The 26,272-nt window shown below is 39.6% G+C and overlaps 2 protein-coding genes across 2 annotated transcripts; both read right to left on the bottom strand.

Moving 5' to 3' along the window:
- Positions 1–1,994: 1,994 nt before the first annotated feature.
- Positions 1,995–11,577, bottom strand: LOC149750397 (protein TASOR 2-like). Its single transcript, XM_089908313.1, has 5 exons — positions 11,271–11,577; positions 10,669–10,956; positions 10,067–10,354; positions 6,895–7,137; positions 1,995–3,128 (listed from the first exon to the last, which is right to left on the bottom strand). Exons 1-5 carry the CDS (start codon positions 11,554–11,556, stop codon positions 2,299–2,301), a joined length of 1,935 nt encoding a protein of 644 aa, XP_089764439.1. The 5' UTR covers positions 11,557–11,577; the 3' UTR covers positions 1,995–2,298.
- Positions 11,578–11,810: 233 nt separating this feature from the next.
- Positions 11,811–22,460, bottom strand: LOC149750396 (protein TASOR 2-like). The gene is made up of 4 exons (XM_089908314.1): positions 19,199–22,460; positions 15,984–16,056; positions 15,824–15,886; positions 11,811–12,578 (listed from the first exon to the last, which is right to left on the bottom strand). Exons 1-4 carry the CDS (start codon positions 19,286–19,288, stop codon positions 11,815–11,817), a joined length of 990 nt encoding a protein of 329 aa, XP_089764440.1. The 5' UTR covers positions 19,289–22,460; the 3' UTR covers positions 11,811–11,814.
- Positions 22,461–26,272: the final 3,812 nt, after the last annotated feature.

The raw sequence follows: 26,272 nt of genomic DNA, 5'->3' as shown, positions 1-26,272 counted from the left end.
CCACAGAATTAGACACTGAGAAACAGCTAGAGTGTCCAGATCTGAGTCTTGGCCGGACAATTTACTATGTGCCTCCAGGCCATTCTGTACTTCTCCATCCTCAGTCTTCTCACCTATAAGATGGGTGGCACGGTCCTTACCTCACCCGGCCGTGTGAGAATTAACTGAGCTAATGCGAGTGAAGGGCTCAGACCAGTCTCTGGCCCACAGCGTTCCACCAGTCTTCATTCTGATGAAGATGAGCATCTGCAGACACTCACAGACCCTCTGAGGCTCACCCCTGGACCTGCAAATCCCCACGGAAGCCCAGGTACAGAAACTCAATGTTAACACAGGCACTGAAGGTGCCCAAACCCATGTAAAATTATTCTGTAATAAATCTGCTCTGAAAGCTTAAAAAGGCAGGTATTTTGTCAATCCATTTACTTAGAATCTTGATACAACTTTTTAATTTGCTCCAATTAAAATTCGATTATCAGGCTTCCCTGGTGGCGCAGTGGTTAAGAGCCTGCCTGCCGATGCAGGGAATACAGGTTCGTGCCCCAGTACGGGAAGATCCCACATACCACGGAGCGGCTGGGCCCGTGAGCCGTGGCCGCTGAACCCGCGCATCTGGAGCCTGTGCTCCGCAAAGGAAGAGGCCACAACAGTGAGAGGCCCGCGTACCGCAAAAAAAAAAAAAAAAAAAAAAAAAAAAAAAATTCGATTATCCGTCCTATCAGTTGAGAACAGTGAAATGAAACAAAGTGTATTTTTCATATTTACAAACAGTTATCTGCAGACTATGAGAGGTCTGGCATTTTATTTACTGTCTCAGGATTTGTTTTCTGTTTTGGTGGTACGCGGGCCTGTCACTGTTGTGGCCTCTCCCGTTGCGGAGCACAGGCTCCGGACGCGCAGCCTCAGCGGCCACGGCTCACGGGCCCAGCCGCTCCGCGGCATGTGGGATCTTCCCAGACCGGGGCACGAACCCGTGTCCCCTGCATCGGCAGGCGGACTCTCAACCACTGCGCCACCAGGGAAGCCCTCAGGATTTGTTTTTAAAAATATTTTTTAATATATTCAATTTTAGTTTCCTTTAAGGTTTATCAAAGATTTTTTATATTTATTATTACTGCATTTGATCCATAAACACTATTATAGGTAAACAGAATAAGTATTATTCACCTCTTTTAAAAGATAATAAGCTCAGAGAACAAGTAATTTGCCCCAAATCATACAACTAAAAAGCTACATAATTATGGTTGGCTCCCAGATCATCTGAGGCCTACGATTTTTTTCCTCCTTTTGTTTCTTCAATCAGGATGGTAGATAAGCTCCACCTGCAGACAATCCAGACTTTGTAAACTAAGTTTCTGGCATTCTAATCCTTTACATAGCTAGAGAATCCACTTTCCTAAAAGAAACCAATGCCTTGTTATGAATGTGATTTTACGTACAAAAAATATTTCTTCAAAAATAACACCAGCATTTACAGTATTCAGCTTTACCTACCTCATTATTACAGGAATAGATGAAATTCTGGCTTTCTGGGGTCTCTGGATGACCTGCTGTTGCAAACATTTCTTTCTGTTCATTCTGCACCCAAAGCTCCAAGCCTCTCACAGGCGGTGGTTTCATGAAAGGAAGCAGGGGGTCAGTGATTGGGAAGGACACTTTGGCAGTAGGACCTCTGGGAGCCTCATTAGTCTCCAACAGAGGGTCTACGGAGCACCTTTCCACACCGGAGGACTCTTCAATTTCACTGAATTCAAACGATTCTAACGTGCTATTTATGCACACGTATTTTGCTGGGTTGCTGTGTTCTACTACTTTTCGGGATGATTGTATGACTTTGTTTTGATTGCTATAAAACAGAGCTACCCACATATGAAGTAAAAGCTTCACTTCTTCCATGGTATCTGGTAAATCAGTATTCCAAGGCCTGAGATTTTAAAGAAAGAAGAAACCAAAATCATTGAAAATGACTGTTTTAGTTGATTATCTTATAAGTAAGTGCCTTAATTATTAACCTTAGTTTTTGTGTTCATTTTTATTTTAAAAATTACATGAACATGAAACAATGAGTAAAATAAAAATGAAGTTGATATAACAAATAATTACAGTGAATCTGCTTGGTATTATTCCCAAGTTACTGGATTTTACACACTTCCTTCTCCCTCCCCAGAGTTTAGCACAAGTATCCCTTCTCGCTACATTTATCTCAACAGAAAAGTTCATCCATTTTCATCCAGGGTCACTCCCACTCACCCGTGTAGTGCTCTGACTACAGTCTTCTCCAGGGGGTTGTTGGTATACTTACTTGCCGTCTAAGCTGAACACGTAATCTGCTTCCCATACGAAAGTGACCTTAAAGGAGCCGTCACAGCTGAATACGGTACGAGAGCGGCAGAAGTCCTGCAGGCTGGAGGGCAGCACCCCGCTCCTGCGCCTGAGCGCTGGGGCCTCGGAAAGCTGCTGCAGTGGGGAGGTGACCTGCTGATGCCGAAATGGCATCACTTTCCCCACTGGGGTTCCCGCTTCAGGGCCTTTTGTGCCATTCTTGGCAAACGCAGGGCCTGGGGCCCCTCTCTGCTGTAGATGCTTCTTTGAATGTTCTGCAAGGAGCAGGGCATAGGAACGCTCCACAGCAATGACAGAGCTTTGGCTTGCGTCGGAACTTTCTAGGGTTTCCTCGGGCAGTGCTGACTGGGCTTCTGCAGGGGCCTGAATGCCAGCAACCAAGCTTTCTTCCTCCTGGCTGACCGTGGGGTCTGATGTCAGATTACTCTTATCAGAGGAGGGCTTGGATGACGGTCCACCTTTTTGACTTTTAACTCTTCTATGATATTCATGGTCTGATGTACCACGCAAAGAATGTTCTTTAGAAAGCAAAACATCGTTCTGTGGCAATTCAGAGGAGCAGGGCAAGTTTCTGGGCTCAGAGGATGGTGTGGTAGAGGTAGCAGCGCTTAATGCAAGATCAGCCAACATATTTAGGGCCTGGGAGTCACAGTTGACAATGGAGTTTTCAGGTGGGTCTTCTGGAGCCACTGTGATATTTTCTGGTTGAGCTGTACTTATGCTAATAACATCTTCTTGACCATCTGAAATTTCTGATTGAAGCTGTGAAGAAGTTTTTCCTTTGGCTTCAGCATAAAAGAAAAAAAGACACATAACACTTGATTTCCATAGAATTAATTCTTTGTCATATTCCTATGGTTCAGTGAAAATCAACAGTTAAGTCAACATATTCAAGAAAAACCTCTTGATATGTTGCATAAATTGTATGTTAAATTTTTATTACCAGAGTGAGGTCTTGTCCAACTTCCTGATGTATTATAATGTATTTACCAAGGAACAAGTCTTAAGGAATGTGCATATTAATTTAAAAAGAAATCACCCTTCAAAACTGCATGTACTCAGGCTTCCCTGGTGGCGCAGTGGTTAAGAGTCTGCCTGCCGATGCAGGACATACGGGTTCGTGCCCCGGTCCAGGAAGATCCCACATGCCACGGAGCGGCTGGGCCCGTGAGCCGTGGCCGCTGAGCCTGCGCGTCCGGAGCCTGTGCTCCGCAACGGAAGAGGCCACAACAGTGAGAGGCCCGCGTACCGCAAAAAAAAAAAAAAAAAAAAAAAAAAAAAAAAACCTGCATGTACTGACCTACACACAAGGCATACTGCTCAGCTAAAGAAATATACAAAGAGAAAAAAACAAAAACAAGAAAACAAGACTCCTGCCCTCAGAGAGCTTACAATCTAGTGAGAATCTAAGAATTTCTAAGTTTAAAGTGTATATCATAGAAGGTTAATGTACTTTCTTAGAAATCATTTCCCTTGGCAAGTTATTAGAGAAACCACCTAAGTTCAAAATAGAGATGATTTTTAACCGTACTGATGTTTAATTATAATACGTTACGATACAAATAAAAAATGAGAAAAGTAAGAATATTCAGAATCGCCAATTAATTTCAAGTTTTAAAACTTCAGTTTCTGCATTAAAAACATTTCCTCTCTATTCTATCTGCAAAAAAGCAAATCTCCTCATCTACTGATAATTCTCCTTACAGCAGGTACTCAAATCTACCCACTGGCATTCGGTCAGAAAACTAACATTCTCAGGTGGTTTACTTGCCTTCTCAGGACTTTGATTCAGCCTTTTAAAATGTGATTATCATGAAGGACAAAGTTCTCAACAATACTGGGCAGTGAGTCCCTGTAGCAGGTGGCTGGATGGACAGAAAAGCCAACTGTGCTCCTCTTTATAATTAGCAGTAGCAGGTCTGAAATAAATTACTAACCTGTCTGCAAAGCCCAATGACAGTACATTTACAGAGAAAACTCTGGCCTATGAGGTCATCAAACAGAATGACAAGAGTGTGTGTATGGTGAGGAGGGTAAAATTAATCAACCACTGCCCAGTTTTTATTTAAAATATCAAAGCCCAACGGGGTGAGGTACGAGAAAGTGGCCCAAAGAGGGCTGTCTCGTGAACCCTCCGGGTGTACTGGAAACACATTCATTTTAGGATCTGATGTGTTTACTGACACTAAGTTCATTCTATCCTTAAATACTATGGTTCTTACACTGAGTATCACTATGAGGAAGGTCGAATATAGAGAACACTGTATTGAGTCAAGAAAAAGGGTTCATTTTCATATGTGTCATTTCAGGTAAATCATTTAATAACTGACTTGCTAGAGGTTTTCAATTAATTAAAAATACAATACTGATCATCTATCTCTTTTAAGAAATATAGATAAAATGATGCCAAATAAATTATAAAAAATTAAAGAGTTCAGTAAATAAAAACTATATTGAAAACTTTAAAAAGGACAGAAAACCATTAGTTTCAGTAACAAAATGATTGAGCCTTCTTAAACTCTGATATTTCAAGTAAAGGAAATGAAGTGGATTAGCATGGGTGATTAAGAAATAAAAGAAAAAATTAACACATTATTTAAAAGGTGGTAATCTTAAAATTTTAACTTGGAATGTGGCTGCACAATATATACAGACACTTGCAATACAAATCGCCCTATTTCTGAATACCCATTCTGGAAACTTTTCATTTTCTGGGCTCACTTTTCTGCCAATGCCCAGTTGCACACCTCCTCCCACTAATCGATTAGCCTACAAGTATATAGAAGCCAATTCAGCACAAGGAATTCTAATGACAAGGCTGGGAATACAATGCATTATGTATGTATCTATACTCATCCTGTTTACAAACTAATTGGAAAGACAGGACCAAGACACACCAGATGATTGGAAAATAGTATGAATTAACTCTTTAACGTTCTCAAAAACCCAAAAAAGAAATGGAAAAAAAAGGAGAAATGAGTGCAGATCAGAGCATCAGGAAATGACTCCGGGTGGACTTAGCTGAGCAGAGGGGACTGCACAGGAGTGACAACAGGCGTGGTTCGTGTGGGTGGCACCATGTGCCTGGCAGGGAAGGCACGCATTGGGAAACGGCAGGAGAGAAATGTGCACCCGTGGGTAAGACCACCTCGTAACTGCCTGGGGAGACAAGCAGAGAGGCTGTGTTGGGTATGACTCTCTACAGGCTGTACGGTGATATGACTGAGGAGCTTTCAGAAAAATCTTCAGCCATAAACAACATTAGCGAAACTGAGGAAAGGGACTTCCCTGTGGTCCAGTGGTTAAGACTCTGCGCTTCCAATGCAGGCAGTGTGGGTTCGATCCCTGGTCAGGGAACCGAGATCCCACATGCTGCAAGGTGTGGCCGAAAAAATTTTTTTAAACAATGAGGAAAGAAAAAACCAAGCTCATCCATAATACCATCACCCCAACAAAACAAGAGTTTCTTTCCCTGAATTCCACTAAATTTGAGGCTTTTAAAAAACCTAAAGGTAGATGAGAGAAAGTAGAATCATGAGATTAGACAGAAAACTGATGGAAATACAGAGATATGAGGAAATGAAGGTTTTTCTAAACAAAAAACACCACCACACATACAACACAGTAGGACTCAATACCGAAGATACTGTAAAATGTATAGATTTTGCAGCTTGGTGGAGCTGCACTCTACTCAGAGAGACGGGTGTGAAGAGGGACATGGAGCTGGGAGAAAAGTGAGGTCCGCGGTGATGAGGGAACGTGCCAGCAACGAGGAGGTTCCAGCAGGTGGAACACGGAACCAGCAGTCAGCTGCTGGCTCACAGAAGGAGACTTGGTTATTCACTTCCGCACAAGTAGAAGTAGAAAAGTAAAACTGCTTTTAAAATTAATTTAATGCCTTTTGAAACCAAATACAGGGGCTTCCCTGGTGGCGCAGTGGCTGAGAGTCCGCCTGCCGATGCAGGGGACACGGGTTCGTGGCCCGGTCCGGGAAGATCCCACATGCCGCGGAGCGGCTGGGCCCGTGAGCCACGGCTGCTGAGCCTGCGCGTCTGGAGCCTGTGCTCCGCAACGGGAGAGGCCACAGCAGTGAGAGGCCCACGTACCGAAAAAAAACAAGAAAAAATACAAGTGAAATACAGGATTCGAGATTACTGACTGCTTTGAACCATGTCTTTACAGTTCCCTCTGGACAAACTTATAATATCTTCTATAACTGATTATGGTCCAGAAAAATACTGCCAGATGCTACCTGCTTGTGAATTTAGTCATTAAAAAAGGCCATTTATACTTTAACTCTGCTAAACAGTTCATGTTCAGGCTTTCTGCAGAATGAAAAGTAGGGTCTATTTAGTGAAGGTATGAATCTTGGCACTTTCTTATTTATTCACAATGGGAAACCAAGTTACTTGTCCTGTCAGTGTCTGAACTAAAGAAGACCACAAGAACGTGACAGATTTCAACTGATCTTATACTGTTTCAATATACTACTTTATAATCTCGATTAGTCTGTATTACGGTGCTGAAATTTACAGGAAGAGGACTTCTTACCAGGTTGTGGCTGCTTTCTGATTCTGGGATTCTGATTGCCTTTTACTATATTTTCCCTCTGTTTTTGTGGAGAATTCTTCACAGGTGGCTCAGCCCTTGGAACAGTTTTGACTGGAGATGTCTCTCGTTTCCTTGCCCTTTTAGCATTCGTTGACCCTGGAACATCTTTAGAAATAGGAGCTTCTTGGTTTTTCCAATCCAATTTGGTTGTCTGTACAAACTGTGCAGTCAGCACTTCAGCACCTTATGCAGAAAAGACACCGTTTTCTAAGGGGTAGGGGGCGCACATATTTATCAGCATAGCTTTCCTTTGATTTGTTTTGGGGGGAAACTTTAATAATGGGGAATAAAATATAAAATTTGGGGTATTTCATTAAAAGATTTTTGAACTTGCTAAGTGTTGGTCTATATCCCTAATTAGGATTAGGAGAAAAATATCAGAGTAATAACTTTATAGAAACAAGGCATGACTTAATTTTTAAAAAAGATTCCATAATCTTTGCTGACTGATGTGGCAGGTAAGGCTGAACATGCTAGTTCACAGCACAGGGTGACGGATAATTCAATTTACACAAAAGCGACACAGCTCCCATAAAGCCATATGGTTAAAACCATGATCACACTGTAGAGAAGAGACTGTAGGTTCACAAAGAGCCATCTTACATATTTTCCTTCACTACACCTAAATATCAAAGCTTTAACACTGCCTGAAAAATCATCTCTTAAGAGAAGACAGAGGAAGGTACATTGAAGAAAGTCCTCTTCTGATTTAACTTCCTATAAATCTATTATAATTGCTCATTTCTCTTACAAAATGCTCAGCTTTACTTCTCGCAGGGAAGGAAGGAAAGAACTAAAGGTGGGGGCACATGAGGAGAAAAAACTATTAACAACCTGCTTGTATCACACGCAGAAAGTGTTTCAATCCTTTAAGAGTTAAAAAAAAATGTTAATAAATGTTCCCTGTGAAAACGTTTTCCCCATTGACGATATAAAATAATCACACGTGTGAATGTTTGCAAATATTTTAAAATCACGTTATATGGAAAATACTATTTCTAATTGATTGAGAACAGAAAACATATTAAACAGTTTCAGAATGTGATGGTTATTAGTGAAATGTAGAAAAGAGACCAGTTTCATTTTATTCTTTTGAAGGTTAGAAAAATAAACGGTTTTTTAAAAAAGCTTTTAGACTCTCTTAATGTTGTACATTTCCCTGGGTCTAATTATTTTCTTCCCTACTAAACTATCAAAGGCAATAAAGCAGCAGTTTTGTTTTTAGAGTAAGACTTCTGATTTTATACTGGTTACAATTTCTAAAATTTTTAGCATAAAAAAAGGCAAAATATAAGTCAAGCAGGAAAACTGTTAAGACTAAATTAAGAAGAGAAAGAAAATAAGATGAGATGATCAAGACTAGGGGAAGCGTAACATCTGCACGGGCGGGAGGGGAACATCTCTCACAACCTAGGTCCTGCGAGGAAAAGGAGAAACACGAAACAGGTGACCCTGCACGGACTGCCCTGCTTATTTGCATCACTCAATGACATGTTTCTCAAGCTGCATGCAATAACCCATGGGTGTATTATAAAATAAACTTAATGGGCTGCAACCAGAATTCTTTGTTAAATGAAACAGAAGATATCAGATTGTATTACACATAGTTAGGGTAAATGCTTCCTGAAATTTCTGTTTCAGTAATGTATGAATTTGTGTGTACTGGACTACAATATACAATGTATTTCTTTTCTATTTTTTTTTGAGCTTTTGTGGTATTATATTTAGTCATCTTGGCTGGTTTAATCACATCGTTGTTGTTGTTCATTTTTTGGCCACACTCTGTGGCATGTTGTGTCTTAGTTCCCTGACCAGGGATCAAACCCGTGCCCTGTGCACTGGAAGTGTGGAGTTGTAACCACTGTACTGCCAGGGACATCCCTAAAACATATTTCTTATAGTGGATGAAATTAGCACACTTGAGAAACAGTGACAACATATATGTTGAATTATAGGTAATTTATTTAATACCTTTAAAATGGTTCATATAGAGAGAAACCCAATATGGTTGGCCTGGAATTTGTGAGGAAATGTAGAGTGTGAGTTGCTGCTTCATACTGCCGTTCTTTCTACCACCCTCCTAAACACACACACACACACACAATTTCTCAAACTATAATTGGCCAGAAATAACTACTTGTTAAACCACAGGGTAAAATCTTAATTATCTAGGATCCTGGGGATCCACACACCTCCAGTGTTTCTTCTTTAGGCATCAGAATTTTAAAATTCAAAATACTATAGATAGGGTTGGCAAATTTTTTCTGTGAAGGGCCAGACCTCAGTCACAGCCGCCCACCTGTGCCAGCACAGTGAAGTACAGAGACAACAGGTAATGCCTGAGGGACCCTTTGGCCCAAGTCTGCTCACCTCTTCGCTAAGGGGTCATAGAGCATAAGTTCCCTAGTTTTAAACAAAATACACCACACATAATCTGAGATGACTCTAAGCCAAAATTGTGTTATTTGTCGTGCTCTGTTCACTGAAGTGCATTTGACTAACATTAAATGGCTCTGGACGCTGATTCTCCCTCAGTTTTCAGGGGGCAACAAAACCACTTGAGGAACTGTTTCAATATATATGTCTCGAGGCCACTGGACCTTGTTTCAGTAGGTCTGTAGTAGGATCCAGACGACCACTTTTAAAACACACAAAGGATTAGAAATTCTGCCCCAGGATGCTCTAGTTCTGGGAGAGTCCAGGCACTTTCCCCCCTCTTTAAACATGTTCAGGCTATCACTTATCAGTTTTTGCCATCTGTTCTTAGTGTGCCTGATTTTAGCAGATCCTCTTCTTCCACTCGAATTTGTCCGAGGACAGTTCAGAAACTGAATGACCTTATTTCTTAGACAGGTAAGTAAATAACTGAGTGATGATTTGAGCAGTTTTACAAGTGAAATACAAGCTTTTGGTGGGTGGGCTTTTGTCCTATTTCTTGATTTTCATGTCATCTAGATTAGCGCTTCTCCAACTTTAGCATGCACACAGATCACCTGGAGAGAGCTAACGGACACTGTCTAGCTACAGTCCAGGATGGTCACACAGGAACAGGGTTAACACACAACAGTTATTACTAATTGCTCATCTGAAAATCCATACAGACCATGCTTACCGTTTTCCCTTTTCTGACGGAACTTGAGAGTTGTGCGAGAGTCTGGACGCTTCTTTGCTCCACCACGAGTTCTTCTGGGAAAGGGACGGCACAACTTCACCCTTTTACTCTGTACCATGGGCAGCGTGCCTGCTTTTCTCTTACGCTGAACTCTCAGATTTGATGCGGGACTTAATGGGACCAGAGCTCCCTGCCTTGCTTTAAACATCTCTTCAGAATTCTTTTGTGTTTGTGTTTCTTTTCTTACTTCTGCCGCTGAGTCGTGAAATTCAGCACCTGGAGTCATAACTAAAGAAAATCCAGCATCACAAATTCCATCTGAAATACCTTATTTCTTAGACAGGTAAGTAAATAACTGAGTGATGATCTGAGCAGTTTTACAAGTGAAATACAAGCTATTGGTGGGTGGGCTTTTGTCCTATTTCTTGATTTTCATGTTATCTAGATTAGCGCTTCTCCAACTTTAGCATGCACACAGATCACCTGGAGAGAGCTAACGGACACTGTCAAGCTACAGTCCAGGATGGTCACACAGGAACAGGGTTAACACACAACAGTTATTACTAATTGCTCATCTGAAAATCCATACAGACCATGCTTACCGTTTTCTCTTTTCTGACGGAACTTGAGAGCTGTGCGAGAGTCTGGACGCTTCTTTGCTCCACCACGAGTTCTTCTGGGAAAGGGACGGCACAACTTCACCCTTTTACTCTGTACCACGGGCAGCGTGCCTGCTTTTCTCTTACGCTGAACTCTCAGATTTGATGCGGGACTTAATGGGACCAGAGTTCCCTGCCTTGTTTTAAACATCTCTTCAGAATTCTTTTGTGTTTCTGTTTCTTTTCTTACTTCTGCCGCTGAGTTGTGAAATTCAGCACCTGGAGTCATAACTAAAGAAAATCCAGCATCACAAATTCCATCTGAAATACCTTATTTCTTGGACAGGTAAGTAAATAACTGAGTGATGATTTGAGCAGTTTTACAAGTGAAATACAAGCTTTTGGTGGGTGGGCTTTTGTCCTATTTCTTGATTTTCATGTTATCTAGATTAGCGCTTCTCCAACTTTAGCATGCACACAGATCACCTGGAGAGAGCTAACGGACACTGTCAAGCTACAGTCCAGGATGGTCACACAGGAACAGGGTTAACACACAACAGTTATTACTAATTGCTCATCTGAAAATCCATACAGACCATGCTTACCGTTTTCTCTTTTCTGACGGAACTTGAGAGTTGTGCGAGAGTCTGGACGCTTCTTTGCTCCACCACGAGTTCTTCTGGGAAGGGGACGGCACAACTTCACCCTTTTACTCTGTACCACGGGCAGCGTGCCTGCTTTTCTCTTACGCTGAACTCTCAGATTTGATGCCGGACTTAATGGGACCAGAGCTCCCTGCCTTGCTTTAAACATCTCTTCAGAATTCTTTTGTGTTTCTGTTTCTTTTCTTACTTCTGCCGCTGAGTCGTGAAATTCAGCACCTGGAGTCATAACTAAAGAAAATCCAGCATCAATAAATTCCATCTGAAATACCGTACTTCTTAGACAGGTAAGTAAATAACTGAGTGATGATTTGAGCAGTTTTACAAGTGAAATACAAGCTATTGGTGGGTGGGCTTTTGTCCTATTTCTTGATTTTCATGTTATCTAGATTAGCGCTTCTCCAACTTTAGCATGCACACAGATCACCTGGAGAGAGCTAACGGACACTGTCAAGCTACAGTCCAGGATGGTCACACAGGAACAGGGTTAACACACAACAGTTATTACTAATTGCTCAGCTGAAAATCCATACAGACCATGCTTACCGTTTTCTCTTTTCTGACGGAACTTGAGAGTTGTGCGAGAGTCTGGACGCTTCTTTGCTCCACCACGAGTTCTTCTGGGAAAGGGATGGCACAACTTCACCCTTTTACTCTGTACCACGGGCAGCGTGCCTGCTTTTCTCTTACGCTGAACTCTCAGATTTGATGCGGGACTTAATGGGACCAGAGCTCCCTGCCTTGCTTTAAACATCTCTTCAGAATTCTTTTGTGTTTCTGTTTCTTTTCTTACTTCTGCCGCTGAGTCGTGAAATTCAGCATTTGGAGTCATAACTAAAGAAAATCCAGCGTCACAAATTCCATCTGAAATACATGGAGACTGAGGACAGTCTGCCAATAAGTCTAGTGCAGTAGATACTTCCAAAATGTACCCATTAGGATTTGAAGAATAAGATCTCAACTGAGTTAAAGACTGTAAAGGGCACTTTTCAGCTGGAGGAGTCAAGTCAAAACCACTGGACACTTTGCCAAAGAATGCAGTCTCTTTAATTCCATCCTGAGAAGCAGCAGTCAATGAAGGACTTTTGTCCACCTTGTACAGTTCTTGGAGATTATGCTTTACTAATGTGTTTGGACAGATTCCTTTTTCAGAAAATGATTTCTTTGCTTCCAGCAGGGCACAATTAAGGGCAGGTAAAATAGGTACCACCTTCAATGAGATGTCATCTTCAACTTTCAAGTCTTTCAGCCCTAAAATGTATACACATGTATTAAAAACCCAAAGTTCTTGTTTTTTCAAAAACATGCAGGAAAAAACGCTTTAGATTACAAAATTACAGGATGGTTAAATATGATACAGTGTTTCAAATGGTAATCTAAATAGCAATTAATAGAAGACTTATGGATGCACTTAATGAACATATATTATCTCCATATATATGAAAACACGCACACACAGAACCAAAAAAGAGTCACTCAGATGGGATCATCAGGTGAGAATGAAGAAGGCAGGCCCGCCTGCAGCTCCATCTCATCTGACCAGGAGCCCAGCGTGGGCTCAATGCACCGGCATTTAGAGTTGGCAGAATTACTTTTCTATTCTCATTTTCTGCTTTTAAAATGTATCTAATCTGTACCTTATATGACCTACTTCAAATTCTCTTAAGAAGGTAGTCACAGGTGCAAACTTTCAGTTATAGGATAAATAAGTACTAAAGATGTAATGTACAACATAATAAAAAATAATTAACACTGCTGACGTTACATATGAAAGTTAAGAAAGTAAATACTGGGACTTCCCTGGTGGCGCAGTGGTTGAGAATCCACCTGCCTTTGCAGGGTACACGGGTTCGAGCTCTGGTCTGGGAAGATCCCACATGCCATGGAGCAACAAAGCCCGTGCACCACAACTACTGAGCCTGCGCTCTAGAGACTGCGAGCCACAACTACTGAGCTTGCATGCCACAACTACCGAAGCCCGCGTGCCTAGAGCCAGTGCTCTGCAACAATAGAAGCTACCACAATGAGAAGCACGTGCACTGCAATGAAGAGTAGCCCCCGCTAGCCGCAACTAGAGAAAGCCTGCAGCAACGAGGACCCAACGCAGCCAAAGAAGGAAAAAGAAAGGAAATACTAATAGTTCTCATCACAAGGGAAAAAATGTTTTTTCTATTTTCTTTAATTTTGTATCTATATGATATGATGGATGTTCACTAGAATTACTGTGGTAGTTGTTTCATAATGTATGTAAGTCAAATCTTTATGCTGGTAAACCCTAAACTTATATAGTGCTGTATGTCAATTATATAATATCTCAATAAAACTGGAAGAAACTAGAGTTACAACACAAACCAGTTGAACTAAAAGAAAGTAAACCCTAAGTAACCCCCAACTCTCATGGTAACTACTGGTATATATTTCATCACCTTCTCTAGCAAATGCAATTTTTTAATATTATGTAACTAGACTGACTAGTCTGTATTTTACTTCCTCTCCCTGGTTCACTCTCTGACTGAAATGCTAATTTTTCAGCAACTCAATAACCTAAAGGAAAAGAGTACAGGAAAAAAGAGAAAAGGTCAGGTCACTGAGAAATAGGTAATAAAATCCTAGAAAATGTAATTTATCAGTAATAAAAAACCCACAGATAATAAAGACCTTTGGTGCCTACTAAACTGAAGTACACCATTCTTTTTAACGAAAAAGTAACTGCAAAATTAAGAAACACCTAGCTGAATACGTTTATACTTGAGCAGGTATCAGGAAAAGAATGGCAAATAAAAATAAATGGGAAAATGTGGCTAGCCATTAAAATAAAAATTCCTTTCTCTGCAGTTCATTTAGATAGTAAAAGGAAAAATAAAACATGACAAAGTTCTTATGTACTGCTAACAGTTCACGATAAAGCAGCAGTTTTCTAGACAACTTCATTATTTCAAGAATTTGGAAAGGCAGAAGTCAGAACGATTTGTAACAGGCTATTATGAAATCTAAGAAAAAGAACTTTTTAAGTCTGCTAAGCGAAGAGTCACTCAATTTAAAACAAATAACCACAGCACTGAACATTTCTGAGTGACCAGAAATAGAAAAGTGTCTTAACGAACTAGAGGAGGCTGTGAGCATTGAACACAACAATCCAATGTTTACTCAAAAAGAAATCCTGTGCTGTTCAGCCCCAAATGGTACAGGAACTAATGTTTCTTATTCAGGTGGTAGTGTACACCTAAAAATAAGAATAAAGGCAGAGCTCCTGCATACGGAGGGAGGCAGTGTGGGAACAGAGCTGGAAGCCAGCTCAGACTCAGCTGTTTGACCTTGGGCAAGTTTAAGTTTCAGTTTCCTCATCTTTGAAATGGTCACAATAAAAGTACCTATTAAGGGCTGTGAAATCAATTGTGCCTAGCAGAATATCAATGTAGTAAATGCTTGAAAAATGCAAGCAGCTATCGCCATTATGTTATTATAACTGGTAATATTTTGCTTATTCCAAACAGGTAATGCCAGCAGTTCTCTGCTTTGAGTAGCTGAATACAATTTAAAAACATCAATTAAAAAAATTTTTTGGATTGGTTGTAGCTTTATAAATACTATATACAAATCATGTTTAAACATACACAGTGTGATTATAAAACAATGAGGAAAATTTCCTCATGTGACAAAAAGAAATGACTCATTTACTTTATTTATTTGCTCAGCAAGCATTTATCATTTTTTAGGTGCCTGACATTGCTAAGCAGTAGGGATGCAGTAGAACACAAGAAAGGCAGGCATTAAATAATTATAAAAATAAATATTTAAATTATATTGGTGAAAAGCCTAGGGGTCCTCATTGAAGGAAGAAGAGTGGTGATGGGAATAAATAAAGTGATATTTAAACTGACACCTGACAGCTATGGGTAAGTGGCTAGACCAGCACTTCTCCTCCAATTTTATTCATTATCTACCCCCACCAAAGACAGCCTTTCTAGACTTTGTTTCCTAACTGCCCTCTGAAATTCTAATACCACAGATATACTGTATATCTATTTACAGACTGCAGGAGCAATATTTTTTGCCCCAGCAGGCAATTCCTGGTTCTGGCTTGGGGGGCGATCAACATCATCTGATCAGGGGGAAGGAGACAAGTAGTCCAGACAGAGGGAAGTGCTTCTGTGAGGACCTTAAGTCCTACTGACGGGGAGACTATGATAAAACCAACTCCCAGCTCTTGTTGTTCAATAACAAATGAATCCAGTTTTGGACATGCTGAATGTGAGGACCATCTGAGACATTTAAGTAGAAAGAAATGTCCATAGGCAGGTGGATATCTGAGCATGGAGCAGACAGGAAAGGATAAGCCTACAAAGAAAGGAGATGAAGGATTAACCAGGGAGAGTAAAGGAAGAAAGTTATTTAAGAGAAGAAAAGAGTTACCAGGGTCATATGCTGCTGAGAGTTTAAGATGAGGACTGAAAAATGGCCCACAGGTGCAGTGAACTGCCAGTCCTGGTCCTTACCTGCTGACGGGGATGAATGGAATAAATGCAACCCGTGAAGACCCATCTGCTCCTCTCCAAAACCTACACAGAATGAGAATCAGAAGAAACGTGAGGTTGCTGATCTTATACAATAAAAGTAAACATACTGAAAAACATTTATTCAAAAAGTTGTTCTTACTTGTTTCTGACATTAAGGCTGACGACGTAAGTAAAATGAAAAATTCTCGATCTTCTAAGCATTTGACGATTGCCTTAAACATAAAATAGCAAGAAAGAAGATTCAATTCCTCTCTCCTTCTCCCTCTACCACATTCTTCAGTGATTTTTAAGCTCATGAAAAGTTAAAGAAAAAAATTCTTGAAATGTCAGTATTTATGGGAATCAGGACAATTTTGTCCCCAGTATCAGAAACTGCAAGCTCCTTAGCATTCAAGTAATCTTGGCCTTGTTATGGCTACATATAATAAATAACTAGAACATCATGGGTTAGTTTTAGGATAGTGTTCAATTACATAACAAATCAATCAGAAACAACGTCTTTCATTTTTTTTCATTGACATGTTGGACATTTCATACTGCTAAGTAGCCGCTCTGTTCCCATTTAGCCACTACAAATTCAAGGTCAATCAGACCTATGATTAACATGTTAAGCTCATTTTAATACAAAACATATCACAGAATCCTGGGACTAGAAAAACTGGAAGATACCATCCATTAAAAGAATCCTTTCTACAGCTTCCTAAGAGATGAGTAATAAAAGGAAATAACATCATTAGGTCCCCTGGTTATAAGAAATGCAGATGAAAATAAATACTTCTATTTTCCCTCTACCACAGTCTTCAGTGGCATCTTCTGTCATTCTAAATCACAGAGATAACAGCTCTTCTTCCCCATTAGTCACCATTTCAAAAGCCTATATACCCTTAACGAAGATAAAATTCAATGTCATACAATAATTTCTCAGTTAAAAAAACAGAATAAAAGATACCACTTTATAAAGTGATAAAACATACTTCAAAAATTGACAGGTCATAAGCCTACAAATATGATAAATCAATAAATTATTCAACAACTCAAGTATGAAAAAAAGACTTCTTTTCTAATTATTTATTGGAACTAATTATGAGACTGAAACTTCACCCACAGGAACAATCACTATTGTGAGTCTCCAAACATTTCTATCACAGCCCCTATGCATTGGTTGGTTTACATTTTTGTCTCCTATAGTCTTGTAAGTTCCTTGATGGCAGGGACAATTTGTCTTTTTGCTTCTGGCACACAGTAAGCACTCAAGAGAGAATTACTGAATAAATGTATCAACAGTTATATATACCCATATCTTTGGTATTTATCAGCAAACAGATGTAATTCTTGTTTTATCTTTTTATCGGTGTAAAGAGTAAAAGTGACAATAATTAGCTACATTATTCTGAATTTTAGTTTTGTAATATAGATGAAAGTAAAATCCTATATCTGCTTAAAACTGTACATTTCTTTATTCCAAAATATGTGCACGTAAAACAAATATGTAGTGTATCTTATTAGTCTCTCAAATTATGCGCTGAAAGGGCTATATAAAATTCCTATTTTAACCTCTGTGGGGAAAAAAATCATAGAATCTTTGAAATATCTACTTCTAGCCTTTTCCATTCACACACAGAAAAATCCAGCCATACATGTCTTTACCACCTTTTAAAGAAGAGACCTTCCTCAGTACTGTTCTTGAAGTCCAGTGTTGTAGGTACAAGGGACATTTACTGCTCGTCCACTATACACCAGGCACCAAGGTGTCAAAGATGCTTAAGACATGATACCTACCCTCAAGGAGCTCGATGTCTAGGTAGGGAGACCGATATGTAAAGATTATTCATTATAAAATGAGGCAGGAAAAGCAGCCTGGAGCACTGAGAGCGAAGGACCTTATGTGATAAGTAATTTCTGTTAAGTAATTAACACACAAACTGTGAAGTAAAGCTGGGCACCGAGTCTCCTGAGTTCAATACCAGAAGCACTCACAAGTAGACCCTTCACTAATGCATTTTCTCAAAGTATCTTTGACCTTCCTTCCTTTGAATTTCCAAATATAAAATGAACTACACTACTTCGAAAACACATAGCCTGTAGTCCCCGTCGATACTCGGTGGTCACCTGCTCAGCATCCTGTGTCAGCCACTGCACCTCCTTACTGCAGAATGGGGGCCCTGACCTCGCACCCAGCTCTGGAAGGTGGGCTCTGAGTGGCCTGAACTAATCAGTGCGGGCCATTCCCTTTCTAGTTGCTGCTGAGAGACATGCAGATGATGGAACTGGTCTAAGGACAGAAGCCATGGTTTGGAGGACGGGTTCTCTCTGCATGCAAAAAGGAAGCACGCAGCCCTGACTGGCAGCCTAGGACAGAACTATTGCACAGAGGAGGGAGAAGCTGAAAGAAAAAGAGTCCTGAGCAAACAGCACTTGAACTTGCTTTACCATCTAAAACTCAAAAGTAAGCCTATCAAAACTCTTTATTGTTTAAGCCAGTCTGAATTTCTGTTACGTGCAACTCAAGCATCTTACCTGACACTTCCCCCAAGGCAGCTCACCTATCTATTCTGTTAATTTACCGGTTTCATACTGTCTACTATGGGGATAAGTCCGTTGTGCCACTAAAGGGCTGAGCAGACTTGTTTGCTCACTTCCACCATGCACACTGTTTCCTTTGGGATGTTTGGGAATCACTCACTATAAGGTCAGCATCTACTCCTATCCTCAGACCGAGGAGCCCTGGTTAACACAGTGGAGAGGTCTTTGGATGTTACATATTTCTCAGTAGAATCGTGCTTTTCTACGCTATGAAAACAATAGAAGCAGCAACTTTTTCTTCTTTATACACCTATGTGTTGACAAGGGTCACTTTTAAAGAAATATCCCACAAATCAATCTCCTTTGATTAATGCAGAAATACCAGGGATCTACTCAATTCTTCCATCATAAAACAAAAACAACAACAAAAAAGGATTTGAGAAAAACTGTCCTCCTATACTTAAAACCAGGAGTATGAACTGACTAGTGAGACACAGAAAAAGTAAACTAAGATACAAAGGGGATGAACATGTTAGCCAATAAATATCATGTCAATAAATATTAAATGATAAATATCCTCTTAAGGGAATTTCCTGGCGGTCCAGTGGTTAGGACTTGGCACTTTCATTGTTGTGGGCCCGGGTTTGACCCCTGGTCAGGGAACTAAGATCCTACAAGCTGTGTGGCGTGACCAAAAAAAAAAAAAAAAAAAAAAAATCCTTTTGAGCAAGCTAAAACAATTCAATCTAGGCAGAGCCAACTAATAAACAGATATCAATTTCTCAATTTAAGGAAAACATAATAATAATATTTTAAACTGATGATTCTTACCAATTGCTCCCTTTTAATGTACTCTGTTAGTTTATCTACTTTTTCCCCTTGTTTGTTGGACAGTTTCACCTCATACATATTGAAGCACATATCTTGGCAACAGACTGTGGAGAAAATCAGAAACACAGAACATTTCCTATTTTAAAATGCTATTGTGAAAAATTCCGTTTCTCCCTAGACCCACCGTGTGGCTGACATGGTTGGTCTTGGTGCTCCGGCCTGGTGTCAGGCCTGAGCCTCTGAGGTGGGAGAGCCGAGTTCAGGACACTGGACCACCAGAGACCACCCGGCTCCATGTAACATCAACCGGCAAGAGCTCTCCCAGAGATCTCTGTCTCAACGCTAAGATCCAGCTCCACCCAATGGCCAGCAAACTCCAGGGCTGGACGCCCCACGCCAAACAACCAGCAAGACAGGAACACAACCCCACCCATTAGCAGAGAGGCTACCTAAAATCATACTAAATTCAGAGACACCCCAAAACACACCACTGGACGCAGCCCTGCCCACCAGAAAGACAAGATCCAGCCCCACCCACCAGAACACAGGCATCAGTCCTCTCCGCCAGGAAGGCTACACAAGCCACTGAACCAACCTTACCCACTGGGGGCAGACACCAAAAACAAAGGGAACTACGAACCTGCAGCCTGCGAAAAGGAGATCCCAAACACAGTAAGTTAAGCACAATGGGAAAACAGAGAAATATGTAGCAGATGAAGGAGCAAGGTAACAAACCATCAGACCAAACGAAGAGGAAATAGGCAGTCTACCTGAAAAAGAATTCAGAGTAATGATAGGAAAGATGATCCAAAATCTTGGAAATAGGATGGAGAAAATACAAGAAACGTTTAACAAGGACCTAGAAGAACTAAAGAGCAAACAAACAATGACGAACAACACAATAAATGAAAATAAAAATTCTCAGGAAGGAAGCAATAGCAGAATAACTGAGGCAGAAGAATGGATAAGTGACCGGGAAGATAAAACAGTGGAAGTAACTACCGCAGAGCAAAATAGAGAAAAAAGAATGAAAAGAACTGAGGACAGTCTCAGAGACCTCTGGGACAATATTAAAAGCACCAATGTTTGAATTATAAGGATCCCAGAAGAAGAAGAGAAAAAGAAAGGGTCTGAGAAAATATCTGAAGAGATTATAGTTGAAAACTTCCCTAACATGGGAAAAGAAACAGCCAGTCAGGTCCAGGAAGTGCAGAGAGTCCCATACAGGATAAATCCAAGGAGAAACATGCCAAGACACATATTATTCAAACTATCAAAAATTAAATACAAAGAAAAAAATCCTAAAAGCAGCAAGGGAAAAGCAACAAATAACACACAAGGGAATCCCCGTAAGGTTAACAGCTGATCATTCAGCAGAAACTCTGCAGGCCAGAAGGGAGTGGCAGGACATATTTAAAGTGATGAAAGGGAAAAACCTACAACCAAGATTACTCTACCAGCAAGGATCTCATTCAGGTTCGATGGAGAAATTAAAACCTTTACAGACAAGCAAAAGCTAAGAGAATTCAGCACCACCAAACCAGCTTTACAACAAATGCTAAAGGAACTTCTCTAGGCAGGGAACACGAGAGAAGGAAAACACCTACAAAAACAAACCCAAAACAATTAAGAAAATGGTACTAGGAACATACATAGCGATAATTACCTTAACTGTAAATGGATTAAATGCTCCAACAAAAAGACATAGCCTGGCTGAAGGGATACAAAAACAAGACCTGTGTACATGCTGTCTACAAGAGACCCACTTCAGACCCAGGGACACATACAGACTGAAAGTGAGGGGATGGAAAAAGATACTCCATGCAAATGGAAATTGAAAGAAAGCTGGAGCAGCAATTCTCATATCAGACAAAATAAACTTTAAAATAAAGACTATTACAAGAGACAAAGAAGGACACCACATAATGATCAAGGGATCAATCCAAGAAGATATAACAACTGTAAATATTATGCATCTGACATAGGAGCACCTCAATACACAAGACAAATGCTAACAGCCATAAAAGGGGAAATCCATAGTAACACAATAATAGTAGGGGACTTTAACACTCCACTTTCACCAACAGACAAATCATCTAAAATGAAAATAAATGAGGAAACACAAGCTTTAAATAACACCTTAAACAAGATGGACTTCACTGATATTTATAGGACATTCCATCCAACAACAACAGAATACACTTTCTTCTCAAGTGCTCATGGAACATTCCCCAGGATACATCATATCTTGGGTCACAAATCAAGCCTTGGGAAATTGAAGAAAATTGAAATCGTATCCAGTATCTTTTCTGACCACAACTTTATGAGACTAGATATCAATTACAGGGAAAAAAACTGTAAAAAATACAAACACATGGAGGCTAAACAACACGCTACTAAATAACCAAGAAATCACTGAAGAAATCAAAGAGGAAATCAAAAAATACCTAGAGACAAATGACAATGAAAACACGACCCAAAACCTATGGGATGCAGCAAAAGTTCTAAGAGGGAAGTTTACAGCACTACAATCCTACCTCAAGAGACAAGACAAATCTCAAATAAACAACCTAACCTTACACCTAAAGCAATTAGAGAAAGAAGAACAAAAAAACCCCCAAAGTTAGCAGATGGAAAGAAATCATAAAGATCAGATCAGAAATAAATGAAAAAGAAATGAAGGAAACAATAGCAAAGATCAATCAAACTAAAAGCTGGTCCTTTGAGAAGATAAACAAAGTTGATAAACCATTAGCCAGACTCATCAAGAAAAAAAGGGAGAAGACTCAAATCAACAGAATTAGAAATGAAAGAAGGAGAAGTAACAACTGACACTGCAGAAATACAAAGGATCATAAGAGACTACTGCAAGCAACTATATGCCAATAAAATGGACAACCTGGAAGAAATGGACAAGTTCTCAGAAAAGCACAACCTTCCGAGACTGAACCAGGAAGAAACAGAAAATATAAACAGACCAATCACAAGCAGTGAAATTGAAACTGTGATTAAAATTCTTCCAACAAACAAAAGGCCAGGACCGGATGGCTTCACAGGCAAATTCTATCAAACATTTAGAGAAGAGCTAACACCTATCCTTCTCAAACTCTTCCAAATTATAGCAGAGGGAGGAACACTGCCAACCTCATTCTACGAGGCCACCACCATCCTGATACCAAAACCAGACAAAGATGTCACAAAGAAAGAAAACCACAGGCCAATATCACTAATGAACATAGACGCAAAAATCCTCAACAAAATACTAGCAAACAGAATCCAAGAACACATTAAAAGGATCATACACCATGATCAAGTGGGGTTTATCCCAGGAATGCAAGGATTCTTCAATATACGCAAATCAATCAATGTGATACACCATATTAACAAATTGGAGGATAAAAACCATATGATGATCTCAATGGATGCAGAAAAAGCTTTTGAGAAAATTCAGCACCCATTTACGATATAAACTCTCCAGAAAGTAGGTAGAGGCGGAACCTCCCAAGAACTGAATCACAGAGCTACTCTACACCTTTCACAAAAGACCCTTTTAAGAAGTACTTAAGGGAAAACAGAAGTAAGAGGGCGAGAGAGAGAGTGCACATGCACGCGTGCATGTGTGTATGAAAGAGAGGGTGGAAAAGAACTGGAACAGAGCTCAGGACATGCAGTGTACCATGACATCTGAACAGACCTTTGTGCTCCACGTAATTCTGTTTTCTAAAAGCAGCTTCTGGTAGTCTGTTTTTCAAAGACGACACTTTCATTACATACTTAAACTCTAGTTCGTGTGGTCTAAAAAACAAAATAACAATATCATGTGATGTAATAAACACTGAAACTACAGCTTCATAAGTTTTGGCTTTCGAATATAAAGCAAACAAAAATATTATAACCACAAAAAATTCTTAAATCTATAAACGCCAGATCAAATAATGTACATATTCATAAATATTATAGATTTTTGAGTATGTGACCTCATAAACCATGGTCTGCAAATGTGTTCCCATTTTCTGAATGCATGCATTTCTGTTATAACCAAAATATCCAGACATGTGGAAGAATTATGCATATTGGAACGAGAATCTTCTAGAAATTACGCTACGTAAGAACTTTTGATAATATGGGACTGCCGACCATGCAGTGCCACAGGATGAACCGCAGCCAGACTTGCATCATTTCCCCTGACTACCTTTTCCTTCTTTAAAACTCATTTTTGAATACTTGCAGACTTACAGATGCCTCCTTTCCCCCCAAATACTTCTTAATGTGTACCCTTAAGAAAAATATTTCCTTATATAACCACAAAACAATTAGCAAAAATCAACAAATTAACAATGATACAGGACAATTTTTTAACCTACAGACCTCATTCAAATGTTGCCAACTGTCTCACTAAGGTCCCTTGTAACAAAAGAAGGTACTTTTTTCTGGTTCAGGATCCAATCCAGGATGCCACATTGCATTTACGTATGTCTCTTTAGTCTCCTTCAGTCTGCAACAATCTCTGAGTCTTTATCTTCAGTGACCTTGATATTTTTGAATAATATAGACCATTTATTTTGCAGAATGTCCCTCAATCTGGGCATGTCTAACCTTTCTTCCTGATTAGATTGGCAGGAGCACCACAGACTGATATCGTGTTATTCTCTGTGCATCGTATCAGGAAGCACATGATGTTTATTCCTCTCCTGGTGACATTAACTTAACCACTTAGTTAAGATGGTCTCTGTAGCTTCTTCCATTGTAAAGTCTTTATTTTTTCCTTTGCGAGATATGTAAATACCATCAAACTTTCACCTACTACATCAAGCCTCCACTGATTATTATGATGTTGCCAAAATGTGATTTCCAAATTCCATCGCTCTTTCTATACCTATTAGTTGCACTCTACAGTGAGAAAGAACTTTCCCTTCTCTCCCATTTATTTATTCACAGAATCCTTAATTTATTCTATGGGCTATAAATTCCCTCTCTCTTCTTAAAAAAGGCCAGTAGAAAGTAAATGATTTCTAATAGCACACCAGTTTTCATTTTATTTTTCAATTAAAGCATGTCTAACTTTCAACAGTTTTGGGTGCAAACTAAGAATAGATTAAACAAAAAGATATCACAAGATGCCCTTCACAGTTCTCTCTGCAGAAGCAAGTACTGTAATTCATCATAATGTAAATACATGTAAAGGCTACTCTAATACTAGTCTAGGAAAATCGTGTGAAAATTAAAAAGCTAGATACTGCAAACCTTATAAAGATTCTAATAGAATTCAGTGGCTAGAATCTGTTGCATCTGTTATCTAGGCAAGTCCAAGTTGTTTCTTGGGGAAAGTCAAACTTCTAGCATCAAGTAAATTAATTTAGCCTGAGAGATCATTTTCCCATAAATGGATTAAGATACTAAAATATAAAAAGTGATTTGTCAAAGATTATAAAACTAACTTATTTCAAGGCAACGGTCAGATTTATATCTGAATTTAGGTCTCCTGTGTCATGGCCCTGTGCTCTATACATCTCCCCAGGAGTAATCTAAAACCAAGTACAGTTGCTGTATTTCACACCAGTGCCAACAAGCAAGACCTCAAAATGAGAATCAAAAAATTATACAAGCATCAGTAAAGGCACTTATTCAATACTTACAGTTGTTTTGGAACCAATGTGCCGTAAGAGGACCAAAGAGTTATATCACACATCAGACAGCCTTGAATAATTAATTTCCCTTTCCATGGATAGATGAGAACTGTGAGAAATGAGGGTAAGAAAGAAACTGATTATTTTATTTATGAACAAAACATTTACTTAAAGAAACAGCTAAAAGAACCAATTAAATAATTTCTTACCATCTTCTTTGAGTTCAAGTCTAGGGGGAAAAAAAAGAAGCATATTTTATAAGAGCAAAGGAAAGAAATCCAGTAAAACAAAGTATGTACATAATTACTTACTTGCTTTTATGATTATGAGCTGGTGCTGCCATCTTTTTAGGTTCCCTGTACTGAAAAGCTACAATCACATAAGGACAGATCTGTCTGGGTCGCTCAATAACAGTGCTGCCTGAAAGTTCATAGAGGTAATACTGAAAGAAGCAAAATAAGTATTATCAGGGTAATACTACAGAATTCCACGTGCATCAAGTTTATTTCAACCCTACCCAACCCCAAAATTTAACTCCTTAGATTTAGAAATGATTTATTCCCAGGTGACTATACCTGATTCAGTTCAAAGGTGCGAAACTGACTTGTCTTGTGAGAAAACTTGTTAGTACTTACAGCCACGTGGCAATCATAGCCAGAAGATGGGCTGGTATAGTTAGTTGTATAATTCTCAGACACAAACTTGACTCTTCCCTAGAATGTAAATATTAAGACTAATCAAATGTTTTCAAATAGCAATAATCTGACTCTAGGATTTATTTAAAAGTAGCCTAATAAAGAACATATACACATGTTTGCTGTCAAGGTCCCGCCTCTTCATCAACAGGACCACCAAAGGCAATACTAAGAAGACAAATAATATAAATGGTACTTCAGTGAGCAATCAAAACCTGTATTCTCTCCCCATCAAACAGCTTATGATGTTGGGCAGGGCTGCCTTCTAAGCAGTAAAGTAAGGAAGACTGAGAGCACATAGGCAAAAACTAAACAGCAGTATCCACCAGACAGGGTGGGATATGGGGGCACGAAACCAATGGCGAGGCACAATCTGACATAAGCAAAAAATGTTTGTTACCTGAGCTGACAGGCACGTTGTCTGCGGCAGAACTACAGCACTTATCACAGAGCAGGAGAGGGAAGAGTAAGGGAGGGAAGCAGTGACTATGAGCCAATGCAATGCTACTTTCCCTCCAGTTCTTGGGGACAAGTTTTGGAATATGAAGAGTTCACACTCTTAAAAAAATCAGTAGTGTTAGGTTTATAACCAAAGAACTTAAGATAGTAGGAAAGCTAAAACAAAAGCAAAACCAAAACAAGACCACAGAATATGTCCTCAAAAAGCCCCCCAACCTCTAAAATTAGAGTTTTCCTACTATTTGAGTGAAAATTCTAATTGCGTGATTCATTTATACTGGACTATTTAAGGG

This window comes from Delphinapterus leucas, chromosome 2 (assembly GCF_059928025.1).
Source record: "Delphinapterus leucas isolate spDelLeu-1000000601 "Yukka" chromosome 2, BTC_Dleu_Yukka2, whole genome shotgun sequence".
NCBI lineage: Eukaryota > Metazoa > Chordata > Mammalia > Artiodactyla > Monodontidae > Delphinapterus > Delphinapterus leucas.
Note: the sequence above shows the minus strand (reverse complement) of the source record. Positions and strands in the feature narration are given on the sequence as shown.

What these genes read in the sequence shown, in the direction of transcription:
- LOC149750397 (XM_089908313.1), bottom strand. Translation starts at nt 11,556, where the DNA reads ATGACTCCAGGTGCTGAATTTCACGACTCAGCGGCAGAAGTAAGAAAA. An exon ending in CCGTCAGAAAAGAGAAAACG is followed by an intron (nt 10,957 to 11,270) that starts GTAAGCATGGTC and finishes GATTTTCTTTAG; the next exon opens with TTATGACTCCAGGTGCTGAA. An exon ending in CCGTCAGAAAAGAGAAAACG is followed by an intron (nt 10,355 to 10,668) that starts GTAAGCATGGTC and finishes GATTTTCTTTAG; the next exon opens with TTATGACTCCAGGTGCTGAA.
- LOC149750396 (XM_089908314.1), bottom strand. Translation starts at nt 19,288, where the DNA reads ATGTGCTTCAATATGTATGAGGTGAAACTGTCCAACAAACAAGGGGAA. An exon ending in AGCCTTAATGTCAGAAACAA is followed by an intron (nt 15,887 to 15,983) that starts GTAAGAACAACT and finishes CATTCTGTGTAG; the next exon opens with GTTTTGGAGAGGAGCAGATG. An exon ending in CCATTCATCCCCGTCAGCAG is followed by an intron (nt 12,579 to 15,823) that starts GTAAGGACCAGG and finishes TATACATTTTAG; the next exon opens with GGCTGAAAGACTTGAAAGTT.